Source organism: Lampris incognitus, chromosome 17, assembly GCF_029633865.1.
Source record: "Lampris incognitus isolate fLamInc1 chromosome 17, fLamInc1.hap2, whole genome shotgun sequence".
NCBI lineage: Eukaryota > Metazoa > Chordata > Actinopteri > Lampriformes > Lampridae > Lampris > Lampris incognitus.
In genome coordinates this window covers 31231117-31254252 of record NC_079227.1, presented here as the reverse complement: position 1 = coordinate 31254252, position 23136 = coordinate 31231117, and the positions used below count along the sequence as shown (strand labels likewise).

Here is a 23136-nt window from a genome sequence, read left to right as displayed (position 1 = left end):
GATAACAAATCACTGCCCCTGCTCCGGCCCTGACCCCTGGGGTCACGCTTTATAGACGACCACTTCATCACGGAACAATCTGCCGACCCCGCCGCAGACAAAAGACGACGCAATCTCGAACCGAGATGACTTTGCCTCCTGATCCACTGAGGAGGGTGAGAGAGCAAAATAAACAGGGAACAAGATGGCCGAGATTGCAGATTTATATCTACGGGTCGCCTGATGCGTCTGTGCAGCTATTCGGTTGCGGAGGCATTCCTACTGTCCTGTGCCATGCAGGACGATACAGCGAGGCAGGTGGTAAGTGTTATTGAAATATTGGCCACCTAATGATTTGTTCATTTCAGGGTCAGTTGAGCATTGCTGGGAGATTTTTACTGCTTTGATAGATGATGGGTCTCGGACATCTGTCATTTGGGGGAACGGACAAAACGACTGTCCTCTGACGGTGACAGCAGCTCAATTCTGGTTCCGAGTTGTTTTTTTGTGGTAAGCCATAAGGTGAAGAAAAAGAGGAGTGGATATGAGGACATAAATACTTAACTGTACGTCTGCTTCTTGGTGCTTTTTCAGATGAGAACATTCAGTCCGTTCAAGGCTCCGGGTTTGATGGGTTTTTTTTTTTTTGTTTGTTTTATTTTGGGGTTTTTTGGGGGATTTTACCCCCACCCCTTTTTTTCTCCTCAATAGCTTGTTTGCAGTCACGTGATTCTGATGACGCGCGAGACTGAGATGGAGGGCAGGAAGCGAAGGGCAGAATGGACGAGATGGAGTTACAGGGGTACAAACTCCAACAAAGCAAAGGAAAACCGGTCACCGCTCCGCCGATCCGGGGAGGGCTGCAGACTACCACACGCCTCCTCCCGTACATGTGGAGTCGCCAGCCGCTTCTTTTCACCTGACAGTGAGGAGTTTCGCCAGGGGGGACGTAGCGCGTGGGAGGATCACGCTATTCCCCCCCCCGGATAGGCGCCCCAACCGACCAGAGGAGGCGCCAGTGCAGCGACCAGGACACATACCCACATCCGGCTTCCCACCCGCAGACACGGCCAACTGTGTCTGTAGGGACGCCCAACCAAGCCGGAGGGAACACGGGGATTCGAACCGGCGATCCCCGCGTTGGTAGGCAACGGAACAGACCGCCGCGCCACCCGGACGCCCCAGTTGGATGGGTTTTTAAGTAAGAGAAGTTAATTCTTTCACTTTGAGAGCTTTTTTTTCCTCCACTGGAATTACTATTTAAACGTTAACGAGATTTAAAAGATTAAAAAATGATCTTGCCGAGGGGGCTTAGAGTGAAGAACGACGCGTTTACTGAACTAAATGCCCCCCCCCCTCCTCACTGGTGCTGGCCATTGTCATGACGCGCAGGCCGCGGCTCTGTCCTGTCGTGGCCATACTGCAGCATTGTGTCTGCGAAGATACCGGAACACTGATGTATTAAAAGCTGCAGGAACTTCTGTCATCCTTTCACCACGAACACGGGCCAAGAATGTGCGTGTGCGTGTGCGTGTGCGTGTGTGTGTTTCCTCTCATCACAGGACAGCAAGGGTGATTTTATGACGTGGGTCACATCTGCCATGGGATAATGACAGGGGTAAGCCAAATGGAACATGAAGTATGTGCGTGTGTGTGTTTGTTTTTGCGGCACATTAGCACGTATGTGTGCGTGCGTGCGCGCGCGCGTGCGCGCGCGCGGTTGGAAAGAGGGGGAACTAATGACTCTCCGATGAGCTATCATCTGTACCTTAGCTCCTAACGCTGCAATAATAAAAGCCAGCGTTGCAGCGCTCCCTAACCTGCAACCGCAACACAACCCATATCTGATGACCCAAGCGGTACACAAATCCTCTCACGGCGTGTACATGCTCACTTCCCCCCCGGCACATCACTTACAGCAGCGTATCATGTCTTTGCTTTATGAAATGCACGTCCAGGGGCTGGGCACCGGGTTTGGTGGACGGTCCTCCGGGGTCGGGATCAGGACTGCAGCGTGGAGCCCAACGTTGTCTAAGCCAATTATGTGATCAGTCGCAGGGCGCAGAGATGTCAGCCGTGTGATGAGCCCGCGGCAAGTTTACCCACTCTGCCTCGGTGTGTGCCAACAGAGATGGACGTTCAAATAACCACATCTCGTTTCCGTAATTGGGTGTGTTTTATTTACCATTATCTCCTTGGTTACGGGACGAGAGAAGGCGATGGACCGACAGCAACATCCTACATCAGTCATATTAAACACGAGTGATAAAAGTGTGTGTGTGTGTGTGCGTGCGTGCGTGTGCGCGCGCGCACTGGGACATTAGCTGTCATCCGCACCCCTCCTTTTATGCCATCCATCCTTGGTTTTCTGATAAATTATGCTCGATATAAACCCGCCTTTGGCCATGACCCTCCAATCAAAGGTTTGGCGCGGGGCGCACACACTCCAGGAGAGAGCGAGAGAGAGAGAGAGAGAGAGAGAGAGAGAGAGAGAGAGAGAGAGAGAGAGAGAGAGAGAGAGAGAGAGAGAGAGAGAGAGAGAGAGAGAGAGAGAGAGAGAGAGAGAGAGAGAGAGAGAGAGAGAGAGAGAGAGAGAGAGAGAGAGAGAGAGAGAGAGAGCTGGACGCTGACTCCCCATGAGAGCCATAGACAGACAGTGCGTATAATCCTGTGGAGGAAGAGCCTTGCGAACCAGGCTTGAACATTTAAGCTTTGGCACGCCGGCACGGTGAGTGGCTGTCACGCGAGAACGGATCTCTCGGGTCAACCTAGCCGAGTTAGGCTGGTCGACTTAACCCAGTAGAGTAGCTGAGCTGGGCTGGTCGAGTTAGACTGGTTGAACGGGTTACTGGGGCAGTTAGCTGGTGAGCGGCGGGCGCGCAGGACGCGCGTAACGAGACGCAGATGGCGGGAACGGAGCGCACATGAATGACAAGAGACAACTCCGCGACTTTTCCCGGGAAATCCGTTGCGGACTTCCTCCCGGCGGCGGAGTTATGTGAGTTGAGCCCCTGAGGTGTAGCATGGCCTCTCTCGCCCGGATCTCTGAGGGATGGCGGCTTTTCACTTCTACCACCACCACCAACACCACCACCACCAACACCACCACCTTCCGAGCGCGGAGCCGCGGAGGGTCCTCCACCGGCTCATGGTCATGTCCTCCGTCGGCATCCTCTGCTTCTCCCTCGTCTACTTCCTGACCGGATGCCGGGGGACGGAGCCGACGCAGACCCCCGACGACGACGACGACGCGAAACCGGCCGCACACGAGCTGCTGGTGTCCGGGTGGCTGGGCGAGAGGAACGGCAGCGTGCACGGCGCGGCGGGCGCGGCGGGTAACGGCTCCGGCAAAGACTGGACGGCCGGCCGCAGGTTGCCCCAGGCTCTGATCATCGGCGTGAAAAAGGGAGGCACCCGGGCCCTGCTGGAGTTCCTCCGGCTGCATCCGGACGTCCGCGCCCTGGGCTCCGAACCCCACTTTTTTGACCGGCATTACGCACGGGGACTGGATTGGTACAGGTACGCTTCCCGACGATGTGCGGTCATAAGATTTAACAAACTCCTTAGCTGACTCTTCAGGGCTGAAAGGCAGACTATTAAAAGGGGAGATTGGGGTGGGTGGGGGGGGGTCACCCCCCCAAAAAAAAGTGGGGCTGTTTTATTCCCACCAGAGGTTATCTTGCGTAAACCAAACGGTACGAATACGCTGTACTTTATAGCAGTGGTGCGCGTGCAGGTTTTCCTTCCGACCCAACATTTAACCACCCGGTTCTACTGCTCCGTCCTCACCTGTGCGGCTGAAGGTGGGAGGATAAGTGAACTCGGCTGGTGGAGTCTTGAGACGGAAAGAAATCCAGCACCCGGCCCTCCATGGCATACGTACTGAATACCAGGAGTAGCAGTCATGTAGCGTGAGAAGAGGAGAGATATGTACTGAGATGGATATTTTACACGCGGTGGTTAGCGCGGTCACCTCACAGCGAGAAGGTCCCGGGTTCGAGCCCCAGGGTAGTCCAACCTTCGGGGGGGGGGGGCTCTGTGTGGAGTTTGCATGTTCTCCCCGCGTCTGCGTGGATTTGCTCCGGTTTCCTCCCACAGTCCAAAGACATGGAGGTCAGGTGAAATCAGCCGTACTAAATTGTCCCTAGGTGTGTGTGTGTGTGTGTGTGTGTGTGTGTGTGTGTGTGTGTGTGTGTGTGTGTGTGTGTGTGTGTGTGTGTGTGTGTGTGTGTGTGTGTGTGCGTTGGCCCTGTGATGGCCTGGCGGCCTGTCCAGGGTGTCTCCCCGGCCTGCCGCCCAGTGACTGCTGGGATAGGCTCCATGCATCCCCGCGACCCTGTGTAGGATAAGCGATTTGATAATGGATGGATGGATGGATGGATGGGTGGATGGATGGATGGATGGATGGATGGGTGGATGGATGGGTGGATGGATGGAAAACACAATATGGCAGTGAGCTTGTTTTGTCCCTAACCGCTGCTGGATTTCGCTGAATTCACTTTAGTCGGACTTTTTGTGTGTGTGTGACACGTCGGCTTACACCCATGGTGTTGTTGTGTACTCAGAAAGGCTTTTCCATATCAACATGGACACGGATGTCCACACTCATTTCAGAACACAAGATCCGTCCAACATATGAATCTGTTTGTCGTGCGCATACCCAGACACGTTCACAGCCGTCCCGTAGAGCTTTAGGTGACAGTCACGGAGGCTCTGCCATCTGGCTATGCCATGCTGTCCATGTGCGCACGTTGTGCGCGCGCGTGTGCGTGTGCACGCGCAGAGTGGGAGGTTGGCCCTGCCGGGTGGATTCTCACAGAAGCAACAGAGTAATCATCTCTGCAGCCGCAGCCAGATGTTGCCGTTGTCATGTGGCTCCGTTCGCGGCCTGCTCTGCGAGAGTAAGTAGGGATGGGCCTACTCAGCTGTAGGCATCAGCACAAATAACGAGATCTACAGAACTGCGTCTTGCCCAGATCCGGGTGGGGGTACTGTGGGGGGGAGGCAGATATTTCAAACTGCACGTGGCGGGACGGTGCCTCGGCAGTGCCCAATTTGCTGATCTTTATTTGGCACCGCTTTGCCCCGGCTGCACAAACAGCTTTGGCACAGGTTGTGTGTGTGTGTGTGTGTGTGTGTGTGTGTGTGTGTGTGTGTGTGTGTGTGTGTGTGTGTGTGTGTGCAGCTATCAGCCACACATAGCTGCAAATACGGTAGATTACAGAAGGGCGCACCCAGATCTGGTCTACGCCACGCTGTCAGCGAGCTTACCGTTTATAACGGGGGCTTAGCGGTGCCACGGGCCAACGGCTGGAGCCTCTCCGGCATGTCAGCAACGGTTTTACCAACGAGACGGATGAAATGAAAGGATAAAGTCCCGGCTTCTGCGAGGCGTCGTCTTGCTTTGCCCATACAAACACATTTATTTGCACACGTCCACTTCCGGGCTTACGGCCGCCCGTGCACCGCCTCGCGTTGGAGCTGTGTGACGTAAGACGAGCGTCTGAAACCACCGAGCAGCCGCTCTTCTCGAGGATAAACACAGCCTTGCGCCTGCCAGCTGTCCGCGTGGGGGGGGTGTGTGTGTGCGAATCACATCAGGAGACGTAACACAAAATTGTCCCCTCTTCTTCCTCTGGGCCAGATGGGGCTCTGCATGTGAAGCCACTTGACACCGCTGTCAGCTCTATCAATTGACCTCTCGCCCTGGGTCGCTTCACTCTGCCACTTAATGATGTGCTCACACCACTTCACAACCAACTGGGCACACGGGGGCGCTCTGTCTCTCTCTCTCTCTCTCTCTCTCTCTCTCTCTGTATATATATATATATAGTAGAGAATCGAATTCGGGGGGCAGCCGGGAACCGCCGCAGCCGGGACGCGAACCCCGGTTTCCCGCACCACGGGCGATTACGTTAAACGGTCCGACCAGTTAGCCAGGTGCTAGAGAGTGTACTCGTCCGTGGTTGTTACTACCCCCCCCCTTCGGGAAAGGCGTCCCTGCGCTACAGCATACCAGCTCCCTCACGCCTCTGGGCGCACGCGCTTCCGATGGCCTCACGACCTCACCATCCCACTTTTGACAGCAATGCAGCAAATTCGAGGGGCAGCCGGGAACCGCCGCAGACGGGACGCGAACCCGGGTCGCCCGCGGGCGACTCTACGTTAACCAATCGACCCTTTACCCGACTGGTTAACGTAGTCGCCCGTGGTCGATTGGTTAACATAGTCGCTCGTGGTGTGGGCGACCCGGGTTCACGTCCCGGCTGCGGTGGTTCCCGGCTGCCCCCCGAATTTGCTACTACATATAAATTGATATATATATATATATATATATATATATCCATTATCCAAGCCGCTTATCCGAATTCGGGTCGCGGGTATGCTGGAGCCTGTCCCAGCAGTCATTGGAGGGCAGGCGGGGAGACACTCTGGACAGGCCGCCAGTCCATCACAGGGCCGCTATAGATATCTATATATCTATCTTCGTATATATATGAATGACTCTTTTCATTAGAATGGGGGAACAGAAACTTTGCAAGCCTACCGTCAAGTTACAATTCCCATTTTGATATTTTGGTGGTGACATTTTTTTGTTAAATTTCCCCCAAGAAAAACGTGTTTATCTCTGCAGGCCATCCACAGAGGCGCTGCAGTGCATATCCATGTCCACATAATGCATCAGCCATTATAGCATATAGAGGCTGACTATAAAGCATTTCACCATGACAAATCAATAGACAATTCTCCCCCCACCGCACCCTATCGCGGTGGATTAGGTGTACTGTATCCTCCTCCCCACTGCTCCCCCGCTCCCTCCGGAGAAAAACATTTCGCTTCCAAAGGGCAATTGAGATCAGAGCCCCTGACAAGGAGCCGCTAATGGACGCCGGTGGGGGAGATGGGATCTGGAGCAGCTCAGAGATGGGCCTCGGAGATGGACTGGAAGTTTCTTCCTCGACGTGTTGCCGGGATCGATGTGTCCGACTCCTCCCTGACCTTGACTCGACTGGAGCTTCAGCGCGGTTAGCACCGGTCAGCTCGGCTCCTGTTAGCAGGAAGCTTCACCCCGCACCGCCATGATGACACATGGGAGCTCATGTTACACCCGCTGGTACTGACTCTCTCTCTCTCTCTCTCTCTCTCTCTCTCTCTCTCTCTCTCTCTCTCTCTCTCTCTCTCTCTCTCTCTCTCTCTCTCTCTCTCTCTCTCTCTCTCTCTCTCTCTCATTCTCTCTCTCTCTCTCGCTCTCTCTCTGTACCTGTCTCTCGCTCTCTCTCTGTCTCTCTGTCTGTCTGTCTGTCTGTTTCTCTCTCTGTCTCTCTGTCTGTGTGTGTCTGTGTGTGTCTCTGTCTCTCTGTCTCTCGCTGTGTGTCTCTCTATCTCAAATTCAAATTCAAATGGCTTTACTGGCATGACGTAACGATATCGCTCTCTCTCTCTGACTCTCTCTCTGTGCCTCTCTCTGTCTCTCTCTCTGTACCTGTCTCTCGCGCTCTCTCTCTGTCTCTCTCTCTCTGTAACTGTCTCTCTCTCTCTCTCTCTGTCTCTCTCTCTGCAACCGTCTCTCGCTCTCGCTCTCTCTCTCTCTGTACCTGTCTCTCGCTCTCTCTCTCTGTCTCTCTCTCTCTCTGTAACTGTCTCTCTCTGTCTCTCTCTCTCTCTCTCTCTCTCTCTCTCTGTACCTGTTTCTCGCTCTCTCTCTGTCTCTCTCTCTCCCTCTGTGTCGCTGTCTCTTTCTGTCTGACTGTCTGTCTCTCTGTGCCTGTCTCTCGCTCTCTCTCTGTCTCTGTGTCTGTCTGTCTGTCTGTCTGTCTGTCTGTCTGTTTCTCTCTCTGTCTCTCTGTCTGTGTGTGTCTCTGTCTCTCTCTGTCTCTCTGTCTCTCTCGCTGTGTGTCTCTATCTCAAATTCAAATTCAAATGGCTTTACTGACATGACGTAACGATATCGCGCTCTCTCTCTGTCTCTCTCTCTGTGCCTGTCTCTCGCTCTCGCTCTCTGTCTCTCTCTCTCTCTCTGTACCTGTCTCTCGCGCTCTCTCTCTCTCTGTCTCCCTCTCTGTACCTGTCTCTCTCTGTCTCTCTCTGTCTCTGCAACTGTCTCTCGCTCTCGCTCTCTGTCTGTCTCTCTGTGTGTGTCTCTCTCTCTCTGTGTCTCTCTCTGTGTCTCTCTCTGTCTCTCTCTCTCTGTACCTGCCTTTTTTCTTGAGGAGTCCATTCCTTTCATGTTCTGCTCTAGAACTTAAGATCCCACGTGCGGCAGGGCCGTGGAAGCCGAAGTGAGGGGGGAGAGAGGCTCCCGGGGGAGGAAGGGAGGGAGGAGGTATCAGGAGCAGCGTAGACGGAGGTTAAAGGGTGGGTGCGGTGTTTGCGCAGCCTCGCACGTCTCCGCTGGCCCTGGTCTCAGCCCGGGGGGATCGTCAGCAGAGTAGAAACGGCTTTTATGTGAAGGACTCGAACGCTCCGGGTTGTCCTCGCGGCGACACCGGAAGGAAGCCGGGCTCTTTTCCTTTTTTCCCTTCTTTTATTTTGTTGTTTGTTCTCGAGGTGTTATCGACGCGTTATTGACCCCTCGCTTTACTGGAAGGGCTTCAACCTGAGAGCGCGAGGCGCTCGCTGCACCTCTATTGATTTCCGCCGAGTCACGTGACTCTGGAAATTCATAAAGAGGCAAAGACCCGTTTCCAAAACATCAGACACGTCCCTCTCGGCCCCCTCGCCCCGCTGGGAAGGGTTCTCACTGCTTTTATGAAGTCGTGACTACTTCCAGTAGTCAACCATTTACAGCGCGCGGCGTCTGCTGCGTTCATCCATCCATCCATCCATCCATCCATCCATCCATCCATCCATCCATCCATTATCCATCCACCCACCCACACATCCAGCCATTATCCATCCATCCATCCATCCATCCATTATCCATCCACCCACCCATCCATCCATCCATCCATTCATCCATTGTCCATCCACCCACCCACCCACCCACCCATCCATTATCCATCCAGCCATTATCCATCCATCCATCCATCCATTCCCCGTCCATCCATCCATCCATTATCCATCCAGCCGTTATCCATCCACCCATCCAGCCAGCCATCCATCCATCCATCCATCCATTATCCATCCACCCATCCATCCATCCATCCATCTCCCATCCATCTATTATCCAAACCAGCGGTCCCCAACCCCCGGGCCGCGGACCGGTACCGGTCCGTGGGTCATTTGGTACCGGGCCGCAGAGAAAGAATAAATAACTTACATTATTTCCGTTTTATTTATCATCTGAGTCTGAACGATGTTTTATTTTGAAAAACTACCGTTTTCCCTCTGTTACATCCGTCTATGACTCACTCGGCAGAGAGGATGTTACTCATCTTATGTTGTTGGCGCGATGTTACGAGGACGCTGCTAATAAAGTTGCATACGAGTACACAGTGGATTCACGTTTATTATTATATTTAGAAAATACCACAGTTTTTATGCCGGTCGTATCATTTTATTTTGTGTATTTATCCGCCACACCTTAAAGGCCGGTCCGTGAAAATATTGTCTGACATTAAACCGGTCCGTGGCGCAAAAAAGGTTGGGGACCGCTGATCCAAACTACTGCTCCCAGGGTCGCGGGGCTGGTGGAGCCTATCCCAGCAGTCACTGGGCGGCAGGTGGGGAAACACCCTGGACAGGCCGCCAGGCCGTCACACCGGGCCGACACACACACACACACACACACACACACACACACACACACACACACACACACACACACACACACACACACACACACACACACATTCACATAGGGGCAATCTAGTTTGGCCGACCCACCTGACCTACATGTCTTTGGACTGTGGGAGGAAACCGGAGCACTTGAAGGAAACCCACACAGACACGGGGGGAACATGCAAACTCCACACTGAGGACGACCCGGGACGACACCCAAGGCCGGAACTCAGAACCTCCTTGCTGTGAGGCGCTAGCCACTGCGCCACGTGCCGCCCCGCTGCGTTCACGAGGCTGCGAATAGACTCGGGTGTCGCGGTGGCGCAGACTCATTTGCAATGCACATCAGACTCGTTAATGGGCGCCTTTGACTCCATTCCCATGCACCGTCCGCTGACAGGCAACATGGCGTTGATGGCGTCTTGCTGCTGGTTTTACACAGGGAAATAATTGCCGTGCAAATCGCAGCAGAATGGCTGCCAAAGCGCTTTGACACCGGGCGGGACTGAGCCGCGGCGGTGTCAGCGGCGACAGGATCAGCCACGTGGATTTTCCTGACGGGTCAGTTTGGTTGACGCGAGAGCGGAAGCGAAGCGGCGTAAACAAGAAGAAGAAGAAGAAGAAGAAGAAGAAGAAGAAGAAGAAGAAGGCGGATTGCGTGTTTTATTCTTGCAGTGCCTTGCTCGTCACACTTGCAAAAAACTCCGCTATTTTTGGCATGTTTACGCAGGTTTTGCGCGATACCGCGAAATGCGATAGCTGCAGCGTGCGTAAAAGGGGAGCTGACGGACGCGCGAGGAGGCGCTGAGAGGAGGCGGGCGTGTATCAATATGTTTGATTATATTTGTTTAATTGGGTTTTTTGTTTGCGTGGCCGCTGATCTTCCGGGGGTTCAGGTGCAGCCTGTCCCTGCTCTCGTACTGTACTGGGGGCGATCACCATAAGGCCCAGACGGGCGGAGCGATCTATCCCTCATTAAGGCCCTCTCCTGGGGCTTGGAGAGGGAAGGCGGGGGGGGGGGGGGCTCCGGGGCCCCTCCATGATGGATGTCTCCTGGAAGTGGACAGGGCACAGCCACAATGGGCTGACCCCCTAATGGTCCCCCATCCGAGGGAAATGGATGACTGGCCTCCCAATAACACGCGCACAGAAGCGCATTCATGCACACCGGCGCACACGTCCGCGCGCACATCCGCGCGATTTCCAACGCGGAGATACTTGCGCGCGCGCGCACGCACACGCACGGTTGTGATTGCCTGATGAATATTCAATGCTTTGTTTTTTGGGTCAACACTTCTCGGGCTGTGATTGGCGATTATTTTCCCGCAGGATCAAACGCCCATGATAAATTAACCAGACTGGTTATTTCATCTTTGATGCTCCGCACCTTCTACCTCCCCCCCCATCTCCGCCCCTCAACTCCCCCCTAACCTTTACCTCTTCACTGAGGTGTAAACGTGAAAGACAGGGTAATTGCTTCACATTTGTTATATACACACACGTGCGCGCGCATGCGCATGCGCATGCGCGGACACACGACATCGTAAGGTGCTGATGGGACTCCAGAGGGTCTTTGCTCCCAAAAAGTACACCTGCCACCCTCCTTACCTCCCAGCTGAGGCCCAGCTCTGCATTACCATAATATCTAACAACCCCCCCCGCCCCGTGCCACACAACCACCCCCACCCCCACATACAACCACCTCGTACTCCCATTCGTACAAACCTCCTACCTTGTCACCCCCCCTCCACCACCACTCCCCGTTTATACCCCAGGTACCCCTAATCTCCCGCCTCCTACACGGCGTTACTGAGCCCCGGAGGATCAATAGCCACCGGCCCGGGCCGGCCCAGGTTATTCACCAGGGCCTCCTGCAGAACTAGTGGGAAATAGATGACAAAAGAGGGGTCCCCCAAAGGCAAACAGGGGCGTATTATAAGCGGCTCTGCTAATCCCCCCTGTTCTTATATTGGCTGTTTGTTCTCACACTTAACGGTACATGAAAGGTGTGAGCCCGCCCGCGGCAGCTCCACGGAGGATGTATGGCTGCCGACTCGTTGGGCCATCCAACTGCTGGACATCAGTTTTCCTACATTAGGATTATGATTATTATTGTTGTTCCCCTGTTGTTTCAGCTAAAGCATTGTAGGACCAATTCTTTTGGGGTTAGAGGAGAAATGAAGTTATAGACGTGGTCATCAATATGTAGTTTTTTCTGCCGCAGCTGGGACGCGAACCCGGGTCTCCCGCACCGCGGGCGACTACGTTAACCAGTCGACTAAAGGGTGCGCCCCGTTAGCCAAGGGCTAGCTAGCGAGTCTACACATCCGTGGTCGTTACACTACCCCCCCCCCCCTCCCCTCTGTTTTGGGAGGCGCGTCCCCACGCTTCAGCATACCGGCTCTCTCGCGCCTCTGGGCACACGCGCTTCCGACGGCCTCGTGGTCTCACCATCCCACTTCTGACACCAGCGCAGCGACCAGGTCACATCCCCATATCCGGCTTCCCACCCGCAGACACGGCCAATTGTGTCTGTAGGGACACCCGACCAGGCCGGAGGTAACACGGGGATTCGAACCGGCGACCCCCGTGTTGGTAGGCAACGGAATAGACCGCTACGATACCCGGATGCTCGTAATATGGATATATTCTGCACATCCTCGTTTGTTTTGTTTTGTTTTTTGTTTTGCTCTCCGTGCTATGTGCAGACAGACGGGTGTGTGTATACCACCTGCACCATTCCTGCATCGCTGAACCACGCTAACAACTGCTGTAACACACACACACACACACACACACACACACACACACCCGCAGTCAGACAAACACACACAATCTTTAATGGATTATCTTCAATTCCACCACACCCAGCACTCACATCTTATCTATGAGGCGAGCGGAGTGTTTGTGTAATTTTGAATCTGTTGTGTGTACGTGTGTGTGGGTGTGTGTGTGTGTGTGTGTGTGTGTATGTGTGCGCGTGTGTTAGAGCGTGCGAGAGAGGTCCACTGGGAGGTTGGAGGAACAAAACGCAAACGCTTGACTAATGACTAGTATAATGACTGTGTTTTTGTTTTTTGCTGTGTGTGTGTGTGTGTGTGCGCGCGCGCGCATATGTGTGTATGTGTGCAGGGTTTGAGTGCATGCATGACAGTGTGTGTTTATATATGTGCGTGCATGTTTGCGTGCGTGTGTGACGGGTTTGAGGGCACGCATGACAGTGCGTGCATGTTTGCGTGCGTGTATGTGTGTGCGTGTTTGTGTGTGTGCAGGGTTTGAGGGCACGCATGACAGTGCGTGCATGTTTGCGTGCGTGTATGTGTGTCCGTGTTTGTGTGTGTGCAGGGTTTGAGGGCACGCATGACAGTGCGTGCATGTTTGCGTGCGTGTATGTGTGTCCGTGTTTGTGTGTGTGCAGGGTTTGAGGGCACGCATGACAGTGCGTCCATGTGTGTGTGTGCAGGGTTTGAGGGCATGCATGACAGTGCGTGCATGTGTGCGTGCGCGCGTGTGTGTGTGCAGGGTTTGAGGGCATGCATGACAGTGCGTGCATGTGTGGGTGCGTGTGTGTGTGTGTGTGCAGGGTTTGAGGGCATGCATGACAGGGTTGCGTATCTGTGTTTAGGTGTGCGCTGCATGTGTGCGAGGCTGGGGGGGATCACAGTTAAAAGGAAGCTGCTCACACTGCTCAGATCACATGAAATCACTCACTACTCGTGTGTGTGTGTGTGTGTGTGTGTGTGTGTGTGTGTGTGTGTGTGTGTGTGTGTGTGTGCGCGCGCGTGTGCATGCATGTGTGCGTGCGTGCATGTTTTGTGCATGTACTCCTGAGTGAGTGTTTGTGGGTCCTTTTCTGTTCACGTGGGGCTGGCCGGAGGGACGGATGTATTGCCAGGAGGTCGCGTTGCAGAAAGCAGCTGAAACCAAAGCCCCCTCCCCACCCGAGGACACGCTCAGCATCCTGTCCTCCCTGCACCGCTCCTGCACAGTCCCATCTCCATCCTCCCTCTGTCCCTCCTTCCACTCCTGCTGTCTTGTCTGACCGCTCCTGCACAGTCCCATCTCCATCCTCCCTCTGTCCCTCCTTCCACTCCTGCTGTCTTGTCTGTATCCTTTATGCCACTACCCCCCCCCATCCCTCAAGCACAGCCCCGTGTCTATAAAGACCAGTACTGTGTCCCGTTTCCGTGTGGTTTCTCGAGGAGGGTACACAGAGATGTAGACAATCCCGTCAAGGTGTTTCAAAATCAGCCGCAGTGGAGGTCAGATGGACACCCTTATAAACCCTTTAGTTGCTGACGCTTAATCACTCATAGCCTTGCCCCCACGAGCTTTGTGCGGGGACACCAGACTGCTGGCCAGACCAGCTCTGCAGACACACTCAGACTACCTAAACGGACCCCTTAAGCTCCGGTTTAAAGCCACATGAGACCGTGACTCAAAACAAAATGGAGGCCGTGTGTGAGTGTGTGTGTGTGTGTGTGTGTGTGTGTTACTGGTCAGGTGTGCGCCAGGTGTACCAGCAGATGTAAAAGAGTTGCCAGCCGGTCCCGTGGGACTCGCTGAGTCATTTATGTGTAAACGAGTCCCATCTGCTGGGCTTCTGATGTGGCGCTGGAGGTGAGGGGGAAGATTAAAACTGTGTCTGATCTGTTTATGTTGCGCGGCCGTCCTCCCGGGCTCTGGCACCGGGCCTCCGTATACCGAGCCACTCACTGTCTGGCAAGGCCTCCGCAAGGTGTAGGCTGAATCAAGCGTTCCCTCTGTGTGCGTGCGTGCACGCGTGCGTGCGTGCGTGCGTGCGCGCGCCGTATAATTGACGATGCTGACAGATCTATGTAAGGGTATCTATCTCTCGCTAATACATGTTTTCAGTGATACGCAGCAGGTCAGGTACTTTCATCAAAGAGAAAAAAGAGCTTGCCTACCAACACGGGGATCGCCGGTTCGAATCCCCGCGTTACCTCCAGGACACAACTGGCCGTGTCTGCGGGTGGGAAGCCGGATGTGGGTATGTGTCCTGGTCGCTGCGCTAGCGCCTCCTCTGGTCGGTAGGGGCGCCTGTTAGGGGGGGGGGGCTGGGGGGGAATAGCGTGATCCTCCCACGCGTTACGTCCCCCTGGTGAAACTCCTCACTGTCAGGTGAAAAAGGCGCGGCTGGTGACTCCACATGTATCGGAGGAGGCACGTGGTAGTCTGCAGCCCTCCCCGGATCGGCAGAGGGGGGCGGAGCAGCGACCGGGCTCATTGGCCAAGTACAACAGGGAAGAAAAAGGGGGGGGGGGTAAGATCATTGTCCGTGTCATTAATCGCAGCTAATAATATTTCCTGTAGTTTCTCGAAGTCTTTTAGGGTCTTTTGTTCTTCAGATCCGCTTGTAAAAGTGGGACTGCTGCTTTCCTCCCTCCCCAGAAGCGTGATGCCCAAAGCCCTGGACGGCCAGATCGTCATGGAGAAGACCCCGCGTTACTTCGTCACGGTGGAGACCCCTGCGCGGGTCCACGCTATGTCACAGGATGTAAAGCTGATTGTGGTGGTCCGTGACCCCGTGACCCGGGCCATATCTGACTACACGCAGATCATCTCCAAGACCCCGGACATCCCTCCGTTTGAGAACCTCGCCTTCAAAAACCGCTCCGCAGGTACTCATTCTATAACGAGACTGATATTGATGATGACAGCGACAGGGCTCATGTTTGATAATGATGCCGACGGCATTATCGGCCATGATGATGATGATGATGATGATGACGATGAACAAGGGTGTCATAGATGTGAAGCACCGCTCTAGTGCAACTTTGGTGCGAACAGAGCGATAGGGGACCATTGTACTGTTTGTAAATGGAGGTAGGCCTCGTAATGCCTGCACCCTTTCTTCCGGTCGCTGCTCCATCCGGGGAGGGCTGCAGGGCTGAAGCCGTGCTTGTTGACGTATACATGCACATGAATCATACACATGCAGCGATTCTAGTCCTACTGCATAGGTAATTTCGGTGCAATACATTTTCCACAAGTAGAACAGTGCAGCAGCATCATGCACATCGTCTCAGCTATGACGTGTTGGCTATGGCAGTCTTCCAAAGGGGAAAGATTCAACCGTAGCACCACTGGTTTCACGTCAAGTCAGCTCAGCTGTCACTTCATTTCAGCATGCTGATTTAGTATTTCAAGTCTAGGAGCGTCTGGGTGGCGTAGCGGTCTATTCCGTTGCCTACCAACACGGGGATCGCCGGTTCGAATCCCCATGTTACCCCCCGCCTTGGTCGGGCGTCCCTACAGACGCAATTGGCCGTGTCTGCGGGTAGGAAGACGGACCCGGGTGTGTCCTGGTCGCTGCACTAGCGCCTCCTCTGGTCGGTCGGGGCGCCTGTTCGGGAGGGAGGGGGAACTGGAACTACCTCGGAGGAGGTATGTGGTAGCCCGCAGCCCCCCCCGGATCGGCAGAGGGGGCGGAGCAGCGACCGGGACGGCTCGGAAGAGTGGGGGTATTGGCCGAGTACAATTGGGGAGAAAAGGAGGGGGGGGGGGGGCAAATATTTCAGGTCTATAGCCTACATGTCATGCAGATTTTAGATCAATTTCCAGGCCGGTTATTACACGTAGCCTGGTCGCACGCGCCCGCTAGCTTCAGACACCTGCTCCGCCGCCACCTCTCCGGAAGTGCTGGCGGATTTATCCAGGGATCCTCGCAGCGACTTCAGACAGTCTCCCTTCTGTTTGCGACCGAAATCGGTCGCGCTCTCCTGCAGCCGACATCGTTGCCCCCCTTCTCCTTCTCCCCTGCAGTGAGCAGCGAGACGCACTACGTAACGACGCAATATAGAAAATGAACAAACCCGAATAATTTGCTAAATGCTTCATGCGACCTTGGCGATGCATAACGGAATTGACACACAGGAAATTCCTTTTTAGAAGTATGTTGGGTCAAGAACAGTCATAAAAACATTATATATATATATATATATATATATATATATATATATATATATATATATATATATATATATGTGTGTGTGTGTGTGTGTGTGTGTGTGGAAAAACCCCCTGCAAGATTGCAGGCCAGGGGCGAGGCCCTGTGCGGTTGCAGACTTTGCACAGCTCATGGTTCTGAATACGAGAGAGTCTAAGAGAGAATAGTGGGGGGGGGGGGGTAGAAAATCCTATTTTGTCACTTTCCTCACTAATGGGGAGTATAATGTTACATATAAACTAGTAAAACCCTTAACGGCATGTATTTTTACATACACTCACATCAACATTTTTGGAGGGTTTAGCAACCACCGGCTGAATCCCCCCCAGCTGGTACAGCTAAACGCGAGTGAGTGGGTTCGAGGCCAGATGTATGAAGGTGCTCCGCATCTCACAAGGTTATGACGATCCTTTTCAAGATATCGATATCGTGATTTTTAAGAAGCGTGTCCTTTGTCTGTGTTTCCGTCTCCAGGGCAGATCGACACGATGTGGAGCCCGCTGTGGATCGGCCTGTACGCCCAGCACCTGGAGCGCTGGCTGGCCTGGTTCCCCCGGGCTCAGATCCACCTGGTCAGCGGGGAGAAGCTCATTTCAGATCCGTCTGGAGAGCTGGGGAAGGTCCAGGACTTCCTGGGCCTCCAGAGGATCATCACGGACAAACACTTCTACTTCAACAAGACCAAAGGCTTCCCCTGTCTGAAGAAGCCGGAGGGCAGCAGCAAGCCCCACTGTCTGGGCAAGACCAAGGGGAGGACGCACGCCTCCATCGACCCCGAGGTGGTCCACAGACTGAGGGACTTCTACAAGCCCCACAACCAGCGCTTCTATCAGATGGCCGGCCAGGACTTTGGATGGCAGTGATCTGCCGCCGACTGTGAGGAACAATCAGCGCAGGGGCTACGACCTATAACGACTAGCATTACACTGCTTTGGACAGAAGCCTCGGTACCGCGGACCAGACGCAGGGACTCGCTCAGGTTACGGCGGAAGTAGCCGAGCCAATCACGTGCTTCTGACGAGCAGCGACATCTCACAGACTTTGGTTATAGGAACCCAGCGTTCACGCATTCGCCTCTGTCGATCGACCACCTCTCTTGCTCGAGCGGCCAAGCCATTTCACGATCACTTAGGCGTTCAGTGAAAAGAGGCTCGCGCTCAAAGTGTTCGCGACGCGCGCCGTCCTCCGCTGGCGCCGCGCGCTAAAGGGATCGCCAGCCATCGTCGCGGTTCTTCCAGATCCCGGTTAGTTTAACCAAACCCCCCTCTTTTCGTGCTGGCGGTGCAGCGTTGGTAGTCAGGGTATGAGTTATTGAGTTGTTTTACCCCCCCCTTTTTTTTCTCCCCAATTGTAGCCGTCCAATTACCCCACTCTCCCGAGCCGTCCCGGTCGCTGCTCCACCCCCCTCTGCCGATCCGGGGAGGGCTGCAGACTACCACATGCCTCCTCCCATACACGTGGAGTCGCCAGCCGCTTCTTTTCACCTGACAGTGAGGAGTTTCGCCAGGGGGAGGTAGCGCGTGGGAGAATCTCGCTGTCCCCCCCCCCCAGTTCCCCCTCCGAACAGGCGCCCCGACCGACCAGAGGAGGCGCTAGCGCAGCGACCGGGACACATACCCACATCCGGCTTCCCACCCGCAGACACGGCCAACTGTGTCTGTAGGGACGCCCGACCAAGCCGGAGGTAACACGGGGATTCGAACCGGCGATCCCCGTGTTGGTAGGCAACGGAACAGACCGGGACGCCACCCGGGACGCCCCGAGTTATTGAGTTTTTGTAAGAATGTCAAATAGCTTTTGTGACGGAGGACGGTGTGAGCAGCAGGTAAAGGCGGAAGGACTGGCTGGAGAGAACCAGGAGGAGGAAGACGCTGGAGCTGCTGCAGGTTCGACCCAGCGCGCTGTGGTCTGTCTGCAGGGTCCGCGGCGCAGAGAACAACACGGAGTCCGGACCAGGCGGACGCCTCGAGCGCTTTCACGTTCCCGACTTCTAACTCTCAACCGCTCTTCCGGTATAAGCTGCTCAGCCTCCGAGGTGATGAATTAATGAAGCCCATAGGCAATCAATACGTGCATGTTGAGCACGGCCGCGCAGGCGCTGCTCCCTCCACGAGAGGGGCTGATCGTTACTGTGCGGCGCGAGGCGAGGGGAGCGGATCTTTACGTGAACTCGGATCTGACTGAGCGGGTTTTTGTATTCTTGAATAATGAATGTGGGCACGTGGGTGTCGGGCGCCAGCTGCCGCGAATCACTGGCCTCCGGAGACGGCGTCCACCTTCACAGACCGTACGGAACACTGTGCTGCGGGAGGAGGGCCGGGAGAAGACCGGCTCCGAGTGGTTCGTGTGCGCCAGTGTTGTGACAGCGGGGCCTGCAGACAGGGGGCGCTGTTTTCAGTTTGCATGTCTTTGCACTAGTTGGAAAGCGTAAAAACATTAAAATTATTTTTAAGAGGCAGCGTTTCAGAGGACTGTCATCGTCTTGTTTCTGAGTCACGTCTCTGGGCTCCTCCACACACACACACATGGGTGGCGTGTGTGTGTGTGTGTGTGTGTGTGTGTGTGTGTGTGTGTGTGTGTGTGTGTGTGTGTGTGAGAGAGATAGACTGTGTGTGTGTGTGTGTGTGTGTGTGTGTGTGTGTGTGTGTGTGTGTGAGAGAGAGAGAGAGATTGTGTGTGTGTGTGTGTGTGTGTGTGTGTGAGAGAGAGAGACTGTGTGTGTGTGTGTGTGTGTGTGTGTGTGTGTGTGTGTGTCTGTGTGAGAGAGATTGTGTGTGTGTGAGAGAGAGAGAGACTGTGTGTGTGTGTGTGTGTGTGTGTGTGAGAGAGAGAGACTGTGTGTGTGTGAGAGAGACTGTGTGTGTGTGTGTGTGCGTGTGTCTGTGTGAGAGATTGTGTGTGTGTGAGAGAGACTGTGTGTGTGTGTGTGAGAGAGAGAGAGAGAGACTGTGTGTGTGTGAGAGAGACTGTGTGTGTGTGTGTGTGTGTGTGTGTGTGTGTGTGAGAGAGAGAGAGAGAGAGAGATTGTGTGTGTGTGAGAGAGAGAGCGATACAGACTGTGTGTGTGTGTGTGTGTATGTGTTTGTGTGTGTGTGAGAGAGAGAGAGATTGTGTGTGTGTGAGAGAGAGATATAGACTGAATGTGTGTGTGTGTGTGTGTGTGTGCGTGCAGTCAGACTGTGACTGCTGTCAAGGTGAGACAGCAGCGCCATCTCCTGGCTGACGCGGGAAGCTGTGGGAAGGAAACAAACAGGCAACCAACGTCTAAAAAAACCCCCATCTGATTTATTATTTTGACACCGGGTAAGTCAGCGGATCTTAAATAACATTTCCCTCCGATAGTTATTTTTCAGTTCTCGTTTACATCAATTTGTCCACAAATAATCCACAAAAATGTAAGAAAAAGAAAAAATAAGTCGACGACACAAAGAACGCCACGGTAAAAACCTCGGTCCTATACAAAGACACGGCGAGTCATGCGTCAATATTCACTGTGACCGAGGAGGATCCGACAGAGCCTAAAAACACCAGCATAACGTTTCAAACGCGGTCAACAATCACATGTCACTTTGAACTGAACAAATAAATTAGTAAACAAATATACAATTCAGCCATATTTAGCCAAATGTTGCCAAATTACTGCAAAAAAAAAAACAACCCAAAACTCCACCACAGCGGTCTATGACGCGCTATAAACACGGTTTATGCTACGATGCGGTGATATAATTCACCATGAAGTACTAAACTACAAGTCACATACGTTTACTGAGAAAAGGATCTTGCCCCATCAAGTAAAAGTCATATATAAAGGTAACCAAGTCGTGTGAGCTACCAGTAACGTCCACTAGATGGTGCTGTTAATCCCACGGCGGGTAGGACTCGCGAGGGCCGTTGGCCAATCACGTGACGTTGTTAGGATTTACTTTCATACACAAATATGCCCCCACGTGTGTTCACGATAACCCTGGGGTTGATATTGTAGCGGATTCGGGGGACAACGCAACCACAGGAACTGCCGCGGCCGGGAAGCGAACCCGTATCGCCCGCACCGCAGGAGGCATCGCTAACCGCTAGACTAAAGGGTCAGACCCGCCAGCCATCGGCCAGCGTGTCTTCTTATCCATGCAATATACTGCAATCAGAAACGCGCGAGGGCAGATTTTTCACAGCTCGCGCCACCAGCACGTGCTGGTGGTGCCGCGGAGTAGGTTTTACTGCCAGCGGTCGGCTAGCTGAACGCCAAACGACGGAGAACCGCTGCTGTCTTTTTGTGCGCTAGTATTTTCATTTTGAGAAAAAGATTTTTGTTTAATTTACATCCTGTAATTTGGTGTCCGAAGCGGGATTTCCGAAGTTCGGAAAATTCAAGGATGCGAAGGTTATTGTGAACACATATGCGAGAATATTTGTGTATGCAAGTAAATCTTACCACGTATTTAGGGTTTAAAAATTTTTATTTCTGATTTTTCCCTTTTTTCTCCCAATTTAGTGGCCAGTCGATCCCTATTTTAATTCAAACACCCACCCTCGTACTGCGTGCGTTCGCCAACTGCATCTCTCCGGCCGGCAGTCTGGAAGGAGACCGCCTCCCCACTTCCGTGACAAGGCGCCTCCAGGCCGAACCGCCGCTTTTTCCGACACACACAGAGACGCATTCACGTGACGAACACAAGCCGACTCCGCCCCCCTCCCGAAGGCAGCGTTGCCAATGACTGCTGCTTCATCGAGTCCGGCCATAGTCGGATCTGACGAGACCGGGGCGCGAACCCCGGTCCCCAGTGGGCAGCTGCATCGACACAAAGCCGATGCTTAGACCGCTACACCACCGCGGACTAACATATTTAGGCTTTATAACATGCTAGCGCAACCGACGGGACTGCACCTCCCTCCTCAGAGAGATGGCTCCGAACAGTTCCTTGTTACGTCACGCGATTACCCTGCGGACCTTGACTCCTAGGGGATTAACAGCGCCATCTAGTGGACTTTTATTGATATAGCTGCCTTTTACCACTTGGTTACAGAAAGCTTCAAAAGAGGCGGATGATGGATGACTTTTGGCAGTCTGCACAGATAACAACACGGAGGCTCTGGCACGCTGTCAGCTGGGGGAAAGTTGCATCCGCCTCACTAAAATGTTGTGGGGACGGGGTACGCCGTCTGATCAGAGAAGTGGTGCTACAAATCCAAAAGGCACTCGGCATGACCTCCAACCCAAAACACATCCCCTCATCCCCTTTTTAGTTCCTTATCATCACACTCCTCCTGACGGCGGCCCGGACTCCACCACAGCACATATAGGACAACGCCTGACGGGGATGTATGTTAAACTGGTTTATGCATCGTTGCTTGCAGCCTGTGGGGAGATCTGGACTGGGTTCACAGGTGGAGCGGGCGGCAGTGCATGACGTGTCTCCGTCAATATGCAGAGGCTACTTTTGCTCTCCTCAACACTGGTTTGTGCGGCTACGCCTCAGTGACGGAATGCTAACAGGACAAATGCAGCCTGCAGACTGCTGACGTCCTTTCAGTAGGTAACAAGTCAAATTATTTCCATCCATCCATCCATCCTTCAAGCCGCCCATCCCAACCGGGGTCGCGGGATGCTGGAGCCTATCCCAGTAGTCATTGAGAAGCAGGCAGGGAGACACCCTGGACAGGCCGCCAGACCATCACAGGGCTGACACACACACACACCTAGGGACAATTTAGTACGGCCAATTCACCTGACCTACATGTCTTTGGAAACCCACGCAGACACGGGGAGAACATGCAAACTCCACACAGAGGACGACCCGGGACGACCCCCGAGGATGGACAACCCCGGGGTTCGAACCCAGGACCTTCTCGCTGTGAGGCGACCGCGCTAACCACTGCGCCACCGTGCCGCAAATTATTTCCAAAGGCGAAATATTTTTCACGCTTTCACATACGAAGCCGGCACAGCCACGCAACACGCAACCCCCCCCCCCACACACACACACACAAACACACATAACATCACCGGTAAAACTTGTACAGTGTCCTCAGCAGCCCAGATCTGAAGGTAATGAGGCAAGCTAACGGGGAACGTTCCCCTCGATTAAGAAATGTGCGTTGAGCCGAAGTGGACGGCGTGGCAGGAAAAGACCGTCTGGAGACAGAAGGAAAGCTTGGCACTCAGTGCACCGGTCTTGCGCGGGTCTCTCCAGGGCAATACTTCCTTCTCCGATGAAGATGACTCGGGCTTATGAGCCGCGGACCGGGCGAATCCTGCACATTTTGGCTACGAGCGACAGGAGGGTAATTGTATTCCCATTCTCTCATTCAGTGTTAAAGGAGAACATGAGGTCAGAGCCCGACCCCCCTCAGACGGCTGCTCGGGTCGAGGTATAGGTTTGGACTCATCAGTGTTTGATATTGACGGTTGGGGATCAGCGTTGTGCCTCCAGCGATTCAAAGACACGCTTTGCAGTCCATCACCCCGACCC

The 23136-nt window shown here is 53.9% G+C and overlaps 1 protein-coding gene across 1 annotated transcript; it reads left to right on the top strand.

Moving 5' to 3' along the window:
- Positions 1 to 3031: 3031 nt before the first annotated feature.
- On the top strand, positions 3032 to 17532 carry hs3st3l (heparan sulfate (glucosamine) 3-O-sulfotransferase 3-like). Its single transcript, XM_056297254.1, has 3 exons — positions 3032 to 3498; positions 15112 to 15341; positions 17144 to 17532. The coding sequence occupies exons 1-3, from the start codon at positions 3032 to 3034 to the stop codon at positions 17530 to 17532; spliced, it is 1086 nt and encodes a 361-aa protein (XP_056153229.1).
- Positions 17533 to 23136: the final 5604 nt, after the last annotated feature.